The sequence below is a fragment of the Cydia splendana genome, chromosome Z, assembly GCF_910591565.1.
Source record: "Cydia splendana chromosome Z, ilCydSple1.2, whole genome shotgun sequence".
Taxonomy (NCBI): Eukaryota; Metazoa; Arthropoda; class Insecta; order Lepidoptera; family Tortricidae; genus Cydia; species Cydia splendana.
Genome location: NC_085987.1, coordinates 33,577,592 through 33,594,401, shown reverse-complemented (window position 1 = coordinate 33,594,401; position 16,810 = coordinate 33,577,592). Strand labels below are relative to the sequence as shown.

Below are 16,810 nucleotides of genomic sequence, written 5' to 3'. Positions count from 1 at the left end.
ATGTTGTTCTTCAATTTGAAAATGGAACAGTTTGTGGGAGCGTTTGCTTTTCGGATATTTATCTGTTTAGTCTTCATTCACTTACACACGTGTTATTGTGTTAATTTATTGCGGACATGGCATATCAATTAAGTTTTGATTTAATGGAAGCATATTTTTTGAATAATAATGACATCTCTCGAAGTTTGCGGTGGTATAGCGTAAAATATCCTGACAGACAAACACCGTTTCGTAAAGTTTTAAAAAGACTTGTGAATAATCTGAAAACTGTGGGACGATTTGATTTGATCAACACTCAAGACAACTAACTACAGCAAGATAACCATACGATCAACGACGAAGAACTTGACATTTTAATTTACTTTTCAGCTTTTTCGAAAACATCGGTGAGGGAAGGTGAAAATGAAATTGGAGTTTCAAAAAGTAAAATACACCGTGTATTTAAAAAACACGGTTTTATAAGTTATGTTGAAGGATGATTGGTTCAAAAATTACTTCCGGGCGATACAGAAAGGAGAAAAAAATTCTGTCTTGATATCCAGGCACACTTGCTCGAAGATCCTAATTTTTTGGATAATATTATTTGGACAGACGAATCTAACTTTAGCAATAACGGTATGTATAACCGGTACAATAACCGTGTTTGGTCTAAAGAAAATCCCCTACGAGTCACTGAAACGAATAACCAAGTGCGTTTTCCACTCAACTGTAATGGTGCGGAATTTAAAAAAACCGGGTTTTCTTAATCCATTTTTACCAAGGAACCTTGAGCACAGAAAAGTATATCGAAAAACTTCAAATTTTAAGAGATGAGATAAGAAATCTTTCCGCGGCGGAGCAAGAAAACTTAATTTTCCAACAAGATGGAGCTCCGGCTCATAATATTCGGAGAGCAGCAGAGTTTTTCAAATCAATGTTTTTCCTACTTGGATTGGTACAAATGGAGCGATTAGATGGCCATCCCCAGACTTAACACCACTATATTTTTTCTTTTGGGGATACGTGAAAGATTTACTATACAAAAAGCGATACGACAACGTGGGCGAGTTACAAACAGAATTGAGCCATATCATATCGAGTATTCACCATAATATGATAATTGATAAGAAAAGCAACAGGTAGCGGACTTATTAAAAGATTGGCGATTTGCGTAAGACAAGAGGGATCACATTTTGAGCATTTAATTCATTAATTTAAAAATAATACTTAATTGACTTTGGCAGTTTCATATATGTTTTTAACTTGATTAAAATCATTAATTTCACGTTGTTCCTTTCTTTTAAGATACTATGTTACTTAGGAAGAATTATTATTCTCGATTGGCATCATAAAAATCGAGGTGATTTTTTTTTCACATTTAAGTCGGTTCGATTCCCAGACGAAGCAAGTAATTCTTAGAAAATATTTAAATGCAGAATTACTAACTTTTAAATTAACATAAAGTCTTCTTTCAGCAAAATATCCTATCTACGATATTTAAGGTACTTTCCCTTGATGTCCCATAGTCTTGGGACGCCCTGTATGTTCTACAATATAGCAATTTTTTTTAAATACCTCTACAATGTATTCTAATTTTTTTGTTATCACCATATACCACATTTTTTTGTGTAACGACACTTGAAGACGCGAGGCTCTCACAAACTTATTCAATAGATATTTGGATGGTCAGTGATCACTGATCTCTTGATCAGAAAGCGATGCTTACGGCTCAATTTTGCATGCTGTATGTTTATTTTGTAAACTATTACCTTCATAATATATTGAACGAGACTTCGAGCAACACGGAAGGGAGGCGGCATTCGCACTATTTCCCCTCTGCCGAGGTACAAGATTAGCGCGTCAATCTAATCTAGCGCGGGTAATAAAACTAGTTGCACTTGGATTTTTCACTAGACCGAGTCCAGACGCGCGCGTGAACACTGCTGCACAAAAATGCCTGTTTGCTCGGTTTTTTGTTATAAAAAGAGGTCGGGGACATCAAATTTACAAAAAGAAAGTGTTACATTTCACATGTAATATTTTTTTTACATATCATACGTTTAATTACATTCAAACACAATTATTATATTTTAGTCTCATGTAATTGTTGGATTTATCGATTTTGCTCGCTCAGTACAAATTGCGGATCGGTCGAGCGACAAATCCGACTTCTCATCTCTCAGAATACAAAAACATACTTCAACGAAAATGTGTTAGTGTGCGTGTTGTGACACTTGTCACTCGTCCGTACACAAAAAGAGATCGAGGTTTGCAAGATTTGTCTTTGACGTGTGTCATTTTCTATGTATTTGTGTCGTTATTACAGATTGGATTTTGTATGTAAGTGTGTGAGAAGTGCGACTGTGTGCACCTTTCCCCCCGCGAAAAATGGCAGATAGATTTGTACGGTGAGATATCGCTTGGGCCCCTCCCTTCCGATGTGTCGGAAGCCGGTGTTGCTCGAAGGAACGAGATCTCGAAGTTGAAATCCGTCAATCCATTTGAGAAACCATTATATAACTGTTACATAGTTATTATTGATTGTCAAGTTGTATAAATAAGAGGGTAAGTCACCTGTCCTGAGAAGCTGTTGAGGTGGCTTATGCTATGGCTGGAGTGGCGCGGTTTCAGCGCGCGGTCCACCGCCGGTGGGAGGGACTTCACATTGCAATACTGCATTGACTGGAACAACCATAACAAAACAAGATACAGGAAATTGGTTTTCTTATATATGTAGATCTCAACGCAAATTATGTGGTTCATTTTAAAACATCGGAATTTTGACACCGGTTTCGCTGGTCACTGTCATGGATGACAAAAACAAAGTTTCTAAGACCTCTTTTTTGTCTCAGTATGTGGTGACTTTAACGCCTAGGCCACGAAACATACGTTCGGTGGCCCTCTGGTAAGGCTAGTAACATGTTTCATCTATAAAGTGGTCCTTGAGTGCAAGTTACCGGATGTCCGGGCGAGAGCTCCTCGTCGTCGTCGTCGGTGGCGACGGCGGCGGGCGCGGGGAAGCGGGCGGGCGAGCGCCGCCGCGCCGCGCCTACCCCACTCGCCACTCCCAACGTGCACTGCATCTGTCACGTTACATACACGTAAAATATCAAACGGTTTTTTTAAATCTCCCTTATAAATATAATTACTATGTAAATACATTTGGCACACGAGCGTAGTCGAGAACATTAAATGTTTTCGTATGTGGATTCAATGAAGCAGCCATAAATAGTGAGAGAAAATATATAAATCAAGTAGTAAACTTACAAAAACATTATCATTGGAATCCATGGGTTCGTTGTATTTTGGTCCAAGGTAGGCATCTTTATGCAAGTTATTCTTTGATGTGACTCCTAAGGTTTTAGGTGGCCGAGGCGGTACTGGTGGCCCTGTAAGAAAATAATGTTTGTTTAGATTTAAATGTTACATTTTTCATCTATCTTTTGGCATTACGCTAAGTGGACTCCTTTTTAACGTCGGTCACTTCTATACAGTATTTTATGTAATTAACTGGTTTGACTTAAATAATTCTGTCTTACTTCTTTCTTTCATATGGGGTAGTGAGACTAGCTGCTTGGCTAGGTATCTGACTCGCTAAGACATAGGCGCCCAATAGATGCGGACCACGCCCATATATCGCCTAAACCGATATAGTTATAGTTCCGGCGGTTCCGCGGCCGGCTCCCTGAGACTGCGGGGCTGCGAACTGCATCGCAGCCATAATTGTGTTTTTTTAGTTTTAAGACATTTTATAATAATATGTATGCTAGTTTTAAGGTATTTATCTATGGGCCAATAGTTGCCTGAAAATAAATATTTTCATTCATTTCATTCATTCAATCAAAACAAATGACACTCGTATATTATACATATTTAATAAGAAACGTACCATCGTCCGGGATGCCGTTCTTAGGGCCGACCGCCAATTTGGTAAAAGATTTTGTCACAGACCAGTCTCCTGCAAAAAGACAAATATTTAACATTTACATTTGATTCATCGACGCGTCAACACAGTCTGTCAAGTTTGAAGTGGGTGATGTGTGAATAATACATTGCACATGCGATTCTTCCTTTCTTATGACTACATCCATAGTAATGGGTATATCTTATTAACCAAGGTTGAACTGCGCACAAACCCGATATTAGGACTCTTTCCCACTGCGCATCCCGTTTTGCGGGTACGGTTATCTGCAGGATCCCGTTTTAGTGGTACACGTGCTAATATAGTAACGTTCACACGAGCATTATGTTTGAGGGATACTGCACGTATGTTACTCAGTGAACTCTGAACACTGAACTCAGTGGGAAAGATCCCTTAACGAAAACACAAACTGAAGACAACTTTCATAAGGAATATACTTCGTGCAATCCTTTTTCCTTTGGCTTGGCCTCTTGGATCATATATTTCAGTAATTTGGCCTTGTGATCACTTGCTGCAGGGGCTGTATCCTATATAGGTAGGTACACAGACTTGTAATAAAGAATAAATAGGATACCTATGTTAGAGTGACTAGCGTTGAGGGACTTGCACTCGTCTTCACTGAGGTTGGACTCGTTCTCGGAGAAGTCGGCGTTGTGCTGCCGCAGCGGCTGGCTCAGGTACATCTGGTTGCCCCGGCTGTCCCCGGCGAACCCCCGCCTGCTGCTCGTCACGATGTTCCGAGGGTCGAACGTAAATGCACGGGAATCCTACGATAAATTGTGTTTTTTGTTAAGTTACAGTTATTACAGTACAGTTATTTTGTCAGGTGACAAGCAAAACTCACTAATTACTAAAAAAAATTAAACAAAAATTTACCTTCTTTTAGTACTAATATGGTTCACTATGGCTATGAACTTGTGGTGGTAATTAGTGAGTTTTGCAGGTCACCTGACGATTTATTCTTACATTACGATACAAGTGCGAAAAAGAGGGAGTGTTCTAAATCGACACGAGTTGCGAATTACCTATTCGCACAAGTATCGTACAACGTTCTACAGTACATATGGCCCTTTAATTTTCGACATAGTCACGTAATGTGCTTATTATAGCACTGCAACCGAATTTAAACTTTTACTCTAGTGCTCACTAAATTAAATATTTGCATGCCTGTATGAGGGCCAAATTACACAGTGCAATAAAACAACTATATTACCAACTAATCAAAACTGTAATCTGGAATTATATGATTAATAGAATGATTAAATCTTTGTAGTCATGTCGTGTCCCAGGTTCAGATGAATCAAGAGTAAGAACTACATTTTTTTTAAACCTAAGAGGACGTCCGTATAGCTGCAGACATGCTCTAAACAAGAGTCTAGGTACTTCTTTTCCCCAAAATCGTTAATTCCCCGTAGCGTATTTTCCATTCGCATTTTTTCCCCACCCGAATTTCTACCCATACCCTTTTTTGTCATTCGCTTGTTTCTCTATTCTCAAATTATCGCAACTTTTTAATTTCTTACGCTATAATTTTCTCATAATGAATACTTTCCAAGTCGTTTTTTTCGCATCCTTTTTATTTCTTAGGCGATAATGTTACCATGATCCCACCGCACCGTTTCTTTTCAAAAAACATTTAGAACTTAGCTAGACGGGGGCTCCTATTTCTGGGCGATTTGCATTTCGGGCATCTGAAGCTACCTAACGAACCTAACCTACCTACCTATTGATTTAGTGTGACGTCCGTGAAAACATTACACGTTGGGGAAAAAAGTGTAGGTAGGTAGGTTAGGTTCGTTAGGTAGCTTCAGATGTCCGAAGGGCAAACCGCCCAGAAATAAGAGCCCCGCGAAGCGAGGCTCCGTCTAGTTAAGTTGTGAACTAAATGTTTTTCGAAAAGAAACAGTCCGGTGGGACCATAGTAGTAATATTATCGCCTAAGAAATAAAAAGAATTCGAAGAAAACGACTTTGAAAGTATTAATTATGGGAAAATTTTTACCTAAGAAATAAAAATGTTGTAGGTCATATTTGATAATAGAGATACAAGCGTATGACAAAAAAGAGTATGGGTAAAAATTCGGGTGGGAAAAAATGCGAATGGAAAATTTTCTACGCGGAACGATTTTGGGGAAAAGATCTATACACTCCGCCGTGAGGCAATCCTCCTCGCCATGTACTCATACCTATCTATTTCGAATAGCCTAACTAAGTTAGGGCGCCGATCTTAAATTTTAAACTTGCAAGTGCTTCATAAGCAGTCAAATAAATAATGAATCATTATTCTTTACCTGGGCCCGAATCCCGGTGACGCACTCGGATATTCGGATGTACGGCCCTGTGCCCTCTGGACACTCGTACCGCTCGTTCACAGCCATGGGCATGCTGTTCTGGTATGTACCTGTAATGTACATATTATTCATATTACTCAGTATAATCCCAAAACCTCCCTGGCAACGGGAATGCAGTTATTTTTTAGCCACCCTGTATACAATATATATTTGAAGTTTTTTTTAAATAAATAAATAAAAAAATTTATGACATCGTCATACATGAATCAATCAATACATAATGTGAGACGCTGAATATTAGGATTTCGCTTGGCGCACGTGGGTAAAAACTCGCAATAGCATTGAGAATAAAGTTGTGGTTAGTAATGAAGAATGCTAGAATACAGTACAGATTCGTAAAACTACTGATTCATCTCTTACACATCAATATTTTTCCTACATAATATTTATAACATAATTTTCTTGTTTATATCACCCTCATATTACCACATTTCTGATTGCGTCCTAAAGGAGCCCAAAGGGTAAATTTTGGCAACCGAATCCCAAGAATTTTCACGGGCACTAGTTATTAAAAAAGCGACTATTGCCATGTGACCATGAACCCTAGAGAGAAAACTTTCCACTTTCCTCATGACGTTTTCTTCCCAAATGAGGGACTGGTATTTATCAAATTATATTGCGTACGCAACTTACAAGAAAATCATTATTACAAGCCGAGTTGACCCACGACCTCCCGTTTGGATCATGCACACCTTACCGCTAGGATACCAGCGCTCAATGAGACAATATTATCCAAGCTAATATCATGTGCCTTTATCAGTCCCTTTTTAACCTAAACTGCTTAAGTTTGTTGAAATTTGACATATTAAGCTCTGTATATTCATCATAAGTTACTTTAGTTTTTGAAATCCACCACCTGAGGCCTAAGAGAGATGTCAAAGACGGACAGCCGCGCCACAAAAGGACCTACTTAACATATTTTCAATTTTGATTCCGTTTTTTGATTATTACTATTACGTTTTTGCAAGACTAACAACAAAATACATTCGCAGTTTAAGCAGTCATACTTTAATATTGTACAGATATAATATGATATACCAAATATATAGGTTTTATAATGGCATGAGGCATTATTTTCTTTCCTGCATCTGTCTCAAGAACAATGTCAAAGCTTTTATAGCTGCTTCTTGGCAGAAATGGCTGTTCACGTGACGACCAGGGATGTTGCGGATGCAGATTTTTTGACATCCGCATGTCATGACATCATATCAAAATTAGGTACTTAAAAAACGTCGAATATTACATTTGTCATTTTTATTATAAAAAAAACGAAACGTTTAGTATTTGAGCAAGAATATGTGCGACATATTTAATAAACAGTAGCTTGGCCGACTTTTCTGGATCTAAACGATCGGTCTGGTCTAGTGGATAGTGACCCTGTCTGCTAAGCCGATGGTCCTGGGTTCGAATCCCAGTAAGGGCATTTATTTGTGTGATGAACACTAATATTTGTTCCTGAGTCATGGTTGTTTTCTATGTATATAAGTATGTATTTATCTATACAAGTATGTATATCGTCGCCTAGTACCCATAGTACAAGCTTTGCTTAGTTTGGGGCTAGGTTTGATCTGTGTAAGATGTCCCCTAATATTATATTTATTTATTTATTTAAACGATTTCGTTCTACGTAATGACGAAATTACCTAGCACTTACGCCGCCGCTAAGACTTTCCTGTAACGACTTGTTCAACATCCGCATAAGCTCCGCATCGATTTTATGCGGATGCACGCATTATTTTCAACATCCGCATCTGCATCCGGATGGAGTGTAGATAAGTTCCGCGGTTGCGGATGCGGATGCGAATATTCGCAACATCCCTGGTGACGACAGCAGAATGCCACCAAGCTGAGAGTCCCGCTCATGATGCCCATACTTTTAAATCACATAATGAAGGCAGTGCAGGCAGTGCAATATTGTTGGTGCTTGAACAAGCTAGAACTGACAGTCATGGAGATAAACAAGCCAAGTTGTATGTTTATAGTAATATGGAAGTAAACAGATAACCTGCAGGAGATTTGCCTTCAGTTAGCCTTGTCAGTCAAAATTTACGAAACTTATAATATAATATTATGAGAAACTAAGCTAGTTTATTTTGTGTTGGTGTTGAATATTGTCAAGCAGACCCTGTACACCAATGCTTGTAGCCTGTGCAGTAAATTCACTCAGTAGGTAAGAATTAGTTGACTGTTGGAAGAAACATACAGTCAGCCATAAAACCTTTTATAAAAAAAATTTTTTTGACAAAAGACTTATTGTTATTCTGTCACATCAGCCAAGAAACAAGAGTAATAAGTTAATTGGAAAATCGTAGGTCATACATCTTGCGTCGAATGATAGTCCCCATGACAGTTCCTTCAAGTTTCTTTATATAAATATATTTAACCAGTTTTATTAAATAAATACTACATTTCTTAATAAATTAAATGTTCTAAACATTCAAAAAAGTCTACGTACATTTTATGTGACAGCTAATCATACAAAAATGACCTGACATGTGGACTATGATTTGATGCGAGAGGTATACCTACATGCTTAGTAGATGAATAGGCTTAAATACTGGTTATTTTTGTGAGATGACATAAGAAAAAAAAGCAGAGTAGAGTTTGTGCCATGTCTGTGCGGAAAGAGAAGAGTCATGGAATGTATTGGGCGCCATAAATTCCATGACTCTTCTCTTTCCACACAAACTCTTCTTGTTATTTAAAACTTGTAAACAAAACAAAAACATGAGTTATATAAAAACCATAATATTCTATAATTATTACAAATTACTAATCATCCAAGTTACTAAGAAATCCCCACAGTTATATTAAATACCTATGCAGGTTTATAATTTAAGGTAAGTTATAATTCAGTTATTTTGTTAATGTTTTCCTATTGTCACTTTTTGTTTAATAAATTTCCTTCCTCTAGTTCATATCTTAAGCAATACAACAAAAACAACTAGATGACAATGAATGAATTACTTTCCTTTTAAAATGTTTAACAGTCATTTGAATACAGGACTCACCATTCTCAGTGGAAGTATCCTCTGTAGCTCTCAGGCCACACACACTACATATTGCATCAACCCACTTTTCCATTTCAGCTTCACAATCTGCTTCAAGGTGATAAGTCCTGGACTGAGTCTGGATGGTGAACACAGATCCTCGGAGCTTGGGGTCCAACAATCCGGTGCCACTACGTTCCATGTGAAGCCCTGCATCAACCTTGCAAACACACACACTGCTTACAGTACAGGAGGAAAATGTCAAACCAGGAAAGATTTACATTATTCAAGTAAATGTAACAGCCTGGGGTTGCCAATGTACTGGTTTACAAGACCATTATTTATTTGCATACTTTTACAGTGGACAAATATTTATGTAACCAGTCAGTGTTATTTAACTAAAATAGGGATATAATAAATAATAACAAACAAAGAATATTATTTTTTTATAAAGTTCTTCCATTTATTTTTATTTTGGGCATAAATACAGTTTTACTCACATTTATAGACGGGTCTATCGTAAATTTATTTTATTACCTTTATTAACCCAAACCCCCGACCCAATAGACCCGTCTATAACTGTGAGTTAATATGTGTTCAAAACGCGAAAGTTTTAAATATTATAATACAGTTTTATTCCTTCTCTCTTATCTCAAACAGTAGAATATTAAGAATGGTTCGCTTTTTGTGGCAAGGTTTATTAGTGCAAGCTAGTTAGCAATAAAATGTATTATTTACTCAAGTTGGGTGTAGAAAGAACTTTGACAATGCTAAAGTTCGTTTTTTTTAGCATTAGAAAGAACTTGAAAGAAGGTAAGCGATCTTGACATGTCTTTTATTTGAAAAACGATTTTGTAAAATCAGTAACTATTACTTATGAAAGCAGAAGAATATAAATGATCGTATTAGATTCATAATTGTTACATATTTGCCGTAACTTATTTTTAAAATGTGTTTTTCAATTAAAATACACATCAAGATTGTTTACCTTATTTCTAATGCTAAAACAAACGAACTATAGATTAACACAAGCAATATGCTAGTGAAATACCTGTTCACATAAATCAAGGTTGATAGTGCCCTTGAGTCTCCTGCAGTTCCTGTCGGCATAGTAGTCTAAAAAATATTGACCGGGCAGTTCTCCAGAATGTCTCAAGGCAAACCATCTCCTTCGCCATTTCTGAAATCATAAGTTAAAATAAATATCACGCTAATATAATATTATAAGTAAATGGGTTATTGATTACATTCTAATCATACTAAACCTAGATAATTCGATCAAGGATCAATGTGTCAACAAAGGTAAAAGTTGCTTTATTGCTTACCGTTCTCCAAATACGTTTTGTCGGCGGTGATTTGGTCAACCACCCCTCGAAAACTATATTTTTAGACATTGTATTAATTAACCTAAGCCTAACAAAATGAATCACTAATGATTAACAATCACTACATTGAATTATTGTGATCGAAAATATCTAAATTGCGACTTGCGACATTTGCGACTATTGTGCATGTTCAGTTCACAGATTGTAAATTAAAAAAGTTGAGTTGGGATGAAAATAATGTTGCCAGTTATCAATTACGTAGATGCTTAATAGCCGGTTTAGACTCGCGGCTCGCGGCCACGGACCTAGAGAGTAAACCGGACAGAGTACATTAGCCAAAAAGTGTGTCCACATGAGAAGTCAAGGTGGGCCGTTGCATCTCTTTCTAATTCGGGTGACCATAAGTCATATGTATGTGGGATATTAGGATAACATTGAATATATAGTTTGGCCAGGATCTTTTCTTATTCGTGCATAGTTATAGAGAATCATACTGTATTTTCGCTGTACTAGTATTATGGCCTGAAAAGGGATGGATATAGTTTTTTTTCTCTTCTGTAAAACGCTTCACACAACCTTAGGCACTTAATTTAGTTGTTCTAAAAGCTGTTCTAAAATCGTCAGGAATGTGGTCCGCCGTAACGTCTGTCAAGAACACGGGTATGAGTGAGAGATACAGAGACAGATATGGTGACAGAACCAGAGGGTCTACCGCGAACCAAGTTCGACGTGTTGCCTCTCTGTCACACTTACGTGCAACAAGTGCGACAGAGAGACAAAATGTCGAAAGTGGTTTGGGGTAGGCCCTCAGGGCAGTGGGGGATTTACAGTATTTGCCGTCCTAGGCCCCAGGCCCTGTAGCAAGCACTAGACGCCCCTTTCTCAGCACCCATCATATAGACTGCCACCCTAGGCCCGGGCCTACTCGGCCTTAGAGCAAATCCGCCACTGCCTCAGGGTCGCGTGGATCCGCTACGCCCGTTTGTTATAGTTTTTAACTAGGACGCTTGTCACTGGAGCATAAATTAAATTAAAAAAATAAATATCATTTATTATCAGGCGACTAAGGCCCATAGATACATACCTTACAAACTAACATACGTACAATAGTAAAAATCTTACAAACTAAAAATTATTTCGGCGTCACCGAAAACCATAAACACCGAAGTTCGCAAATTGCGAGCATCTTTCTCTGTCACTGTAATTACTCCTTTATAGGAGTAAAAGAGAAAGATGCCCGTAATTTGCGAACTTCGGTGTTCACGGTGGTAGGCCATCTGTGCGAAAAGAGAAGAGTCGTGAAATGTAAAGAAACTAGTGATGTGCCCTGTAAATTTTCCAAAGAGGGTAAGCCCTCATTCGCACGAGCACTTTTTCAACGCGCGTTAAAAAAGCGCGTTAGAATGAAACAAATGGAAACATGTGTATTTGTTCACACGATGGTGGTGGCGCTTTTTATCAAGCCTTGTTTTTTTTTCGACTTTGAGCGTTGGTCGTTAAATCGAATTTAGCGTGTGAACGGATTCAACCCCTTTTGTAAAGCCCCCTCCAGACTATGCGCGTGAATCGCGGGCGAAGCCGCGAACGCGAGTGTGGAGTCGATTTTCGCAGACAGCGAAATCGACTTCACACTCGCGTTCGCGGCTTCGCCCGCGATTCACGCGGATAGTCTGGAGGGGGTTTTACGCGCGTTGAAAAAGCGCTCGTGCTTATGAGGGCTAAATTCCCAGTAACGTTTCTGGTATCGTCCCAAAAGTCAGTAAATTACGATAAACTTCTATTCTTCTTTTATTATCTATGTGTTTTTTTATTATTATAACAATTTATAAATGTGTCTGTAATGTTTAAGGACTTTGGATTTCAATTTTTGCAATTATTTATTCTGTATTGGCTCTCATTTCACCAATTTAAACATGCCGAAATAAATACATACCTATTTATGAAAACTTACGTTTAAGTACGTAATAAGAATTGTGTAAAACCATAAAGGAAGTGGTAAAACTGGTTCTCATCGTGCCGACATCATGGTCACCCTAATGAGTTTGACAATGTCTAACTTGTATTTTTATCTTAAAATGTAATAATTGTGGCTTCCTTGTGAAACGATATTACACAATTAGAAATTATTTCACTCCCACAACCTTTAACGAAACATTTCTTCACCATTTTTAAGAAATTTTGCATTCACGTGTTTTGTAAATATGTCATCAGGTTAGGGATACCAATTAATATTCAAACTTACTACTACAATGTCTACCATATCAAAATTAGTGTTTTTTATTGTTGTGCACATGCTTGGTTAAATCAGTTAATAATATTGACATCATAATTATTTACAAATTTCCTAAAAGATATCAGAACCGTACTCTGAATATAGCACTTAAATAATATAAGAAGGTATTTAATTTTAGTAGTATATTGATATAAATACTACCACAATGGTATATTTTTAACATTGGCAACATGTGCGAGTGAGACACCGCGGCCCACCTTTGCTATCTCAAGTGGACCGTTTTCTCTGTACTGGTACGAACGTCTTTCCGGCTCTGTGATAAGGTTCAATTTAGTATGGCAAAAAAAGTGATAGTTCACTCCTTATAACTCCATGCTCGCGGCTCGGCTCGCGGCGCGTCTCGTGGTTCGCCTCGACACACTCGCGTTCGGCTTGTCATTCGGTTATAAACCTTATGCCGTGCCGTTAGTGTTTAAATTATATTAGCTCGACGAGCTTACGAGCCGCGAGACGAGCCACGAGCCCACCGTTTACACCTCGGAGTAATTAACAATGGAGCCGCCATTAACAGGCGTTCCCCTCTGTCGAAAATAGGCGGCCAATGGTCAACCACATGTCAACCATATGTATGGACTGACGTTTATCTGACATGACGTACCTATACATTTGATGTGCCCCTCCCCCGCAAAAAACGGCAGACTATTTTGTACCGAAAATTTTAGACATAGCGTCTCCGTTGGTTATATCCTCTAAGGTTTACACTCACGTCTCGTGGCGCGGCTCGCGGCTCGGCTCGTGGCTCGCGCGAGAGTCTAAACCGGCTATAAGATTTTAAAGTTTAAAAGCCTCTACAGACGTTGCAATAACTCGAAGGCAATTTCAGAAAGATACATTCAAAGAGTAGTATAATATGGATACATTTCAATGAATTCGATCGATCATTAAAAAAATAAATAAAAAACAAAAACAAAACCAAAATATATATAGATGATCAAGCAAATCTTGTCAGTAGAAAAAGGCGCGAAATTCAAATTTTCTATGGGACGATATCCTTTCGCGCCTACATTTTTCATATTTGCCGCCTTTTTCTACTGACAAGATCTGCTTGACCCAGTATAGATCAAAGAATATAATACTCACTAGGAGAAGAACGGTAACTCCATACAAAAAAATGTCCCCTTCCGTTTATACTTTTATACTAGTGGCGCCTTCGTTGTGTACCAATGGAACTAAAGTTGACAACCGGTTTAGCCTGGCGGGTATTGGTAGATATAGTCAGTCCATGAAAAGTCTGCAGCGGATTTGATAGCCCACGCAGTGCACGTGTTATTTTAAACGTCAAACTTCTATGAAATTATGACGTATAAATGACACTTGCACTGCGTGGGCGAGGCGTGGGCTATCAAATCCGCTGCAGACTTTTCATGGACTGACTCTAGTAATTCTGTTGATGAACATATTTGTTATCTTCATATCACGAAAAATATGAAAATTGCAAATATTATCCCTTGTTTGTGGTATTATCAATTGATTTAAATAAAAGGCATATTTATGTTTATAACATTGTATTATTCATTAAAAATGATTTACATATAGAAATATACACTGAAAATTAAACCCTGACAACTTAATAAAAAAAATAGACATTAATAAAGCTCATTCACAAAGTTTTCAGTATAATACAAATAACTTTAGGCATGCCTACCTATTACACTTTACACACACAGATACACTAAACTTTTCACACTGCATTTTACACAGATTTCCAACTTGTATTCATACATTTCTTCACGGTTAATTAATACGCTTTCCAGATGTGTTATGACGTGGTTCCTTCTGAACCCACTAAAGCTGTGAATTTCACTCAAATATGTATCATCAACAGCCGTTGCTCCGCATTTAGCACATTTTCTATGTGCATTGCTGTAATCCATGTAGGTACAGACTTACAGAGTCTTAAGTGGTAGTACCGCTACGTTGTATTTATTATTTAATAAATACAATTTTCGTTATGAACTTTAACCACAGCAGTTGCACAGAGTCATGGTCTAATAAAACATGGTCTTCCATTCCCAGAGTGACACGGGCCTACGTCACAATAACATTGCCACTTTATTTCAACATAACATGTTACATGGGTACATTATACCTATGGTTAATAAGTTAAAATATTTCTTTATAATTTTATAATTTTCATTTATATGTATTTTAGCTTAAATTTTACAATAACACGTCATTTTTAATTACTCGTTAGCAATATCTTCCGATTCACGAAAGAAATTTCAGACTTTCGGGTAATTCTGTTTATACTACTGGCAACACAGGATAGCGCTGTGCACATTTGACAATTCGGATCTAGATAACTTCATGCCCTGACCGTCATCCTTGTCGAACGCGTGTTAATTGTTATTTCCTTCTCGCTCAGTGTCAGCAGTCGCAGTGTTTTCCAAACTTTTCACGTCGTAAGCTTGGTAATTAATGTGTAACTGTGAGTTAGTTTTTCAAACGTTTGTCTTGTATAGATAAATAAAGTTTAATTTAATACATTAGATTAAGCTATCCTGTGTTGCCAGTAATGTAAACAGAATTACCCGAACGTCTGAAATTTCTTTCGTGAATCGGAAGATATTGCTAACGAATAATTAAAAATGACGTGTTATTGTAAAATTTAAGATAAAATACATATAAATGAAAATTATAAAATTATAAAGAAATATTTTAACTTATTAACCATAGGTATAATGTACCCATGTAACATGTTATGTTGAAATAAAGTGGCAATGTTATTGTGACGTAGGCCCGTGTCACTCTGGGAATAGAAGACCATGTTTTATTAGACCATGTTATTAGGTATCAATTACTTTTTAGAAGAAATTTGCTTTACGACGGGATAGGGACTGGATAAGGATAGGGGGTAGAGTAAGTATATAAAAATTATTTAATACTTTTCAGTGGGCTGGTTTATGAAGGCGGTTTCCTTTTAAAAAAAAAGAAATATAAATAAATTATTTTGGTTTTGTTTTTGTTTTTTATTTATTTATTTTTATTTTTTACTTTTTAGTGAGAGGTACTTTATTTATTTTAGTTTCCATCCTCTCCATTTAGTTTTGAGCTAGTACTAGTGTTGGCGATGGTTAACCTATCGGATAATCGCGACGAAACTTTGACGTTTCGGTGCTAAACGATTTGTAAATAGCAAAGAGAATAGAAGTTACATGTGTCTTTGGTAAATAGTTAGGTATAGATAAAATGTTTCGTCAAATCTTGTTATTGTAACTTCGTTTGCCTAGTATAGGGTTAAAATCAATACTTACAGTCGCCATCAGATATATCGGAGCGGCCAAGGTGCTCACAAATATCGGAACACGCCTCTATTGTCAGGGCGTTAGAGCGCGTGTTCAGATATTGTGAACACCTTGGCCGCTCCGATATATCTGATGGCGATTGTACATCTCATATACATATTATACAACAAATTCCCCGACCTCGTCTGTATGTATGTTCGCGACAAACTCAAAAACGACTGAGAGGATTTTTACACGGCTTTCACCTTTCAATAGAGTGATTCTTGAGAAAGGTTTACGTGTATAATTTGTAAAGATTTTGTGTAAATTTGTTGAACTACCCGTGCCGAGCCGGGGCGTATATTATATATATCTGCCCAAACAGATTAAGATTTGCAAAGAAAAACTTAACTCTCAAACGACTCGACAAGATACGAGTATAGGCATGTAAATGATAGACCTTACCCCCCCTCCCACCCCCACTCCTACTCCTACTCCCACTCCCACCATTTCATCTATCTAATCTAAACACAAAATTTCATCTAAATCGGTCTCAGCAAATCAAATTTGACGATATACCGATAGCAGCGCCACCTACCGGGCCCAAGTCCTACCATCTATGTATACTAAAACCTTCTCCAGAATTTAATAAATACTTTTCTGAAAACCGTATCAATATCGGTTCAGCCAAACGCGAGATAATCGCGAACAAACATACAGACATACA

General features: G+C 37.4%; 1 protein-coding gene across 1 annotated transcript in view; it reads right to left on the bottom strand.

Moving 5' to 3' along the window:
• The window catches only part of LOC134804536 (uncharacterized), a 53,575-nt gene extending 42,823 nt beyond the window's left edge, over nt 1-10,752 (bottom strand). Inside the window, exons 1-9 of the mRNA XM_063777635.1 lie at nt 10,567-10,752; nt 10,293-10,421; nt 9,263-9,461; nt 6,192-6,301; nt 4,476-4,668; nt 3,869-3,937; nt 3,247-3,368; nt 2,937-3,062; nt 2,554-2,661 (exon numbers count right to left, since the gene is read on the bottom strand). Of these exons, the coding sequence (XP_063633705.1) occupies nt 2,554-2,661; nt 2,937-3,062; nt 3,247-3,368; nt 3,869-3,937; nt 4,476-4,668; nt 6,192-6,301; nt 9,263-9,461; nt 10,293-10,421; nt 10,567-10,635 (1,125 nt within the window). The 5' untranslated portion in view covers nt 10,636-10,752. The remainder of the gene's footprint in view (nt 1-2,553; nt 2,662-2,936; nt 3,063-3,246; nt 3,369-3,868; nt 3,938-4,475; nt 4,669-6,191; nt 6,302-9,262; nt 9,462-10,292; nt 10,422-10,566) is intronic.
• Between the last annotated feature and the right edge of the window lie 6,058 nt (nt 10,753-16,810).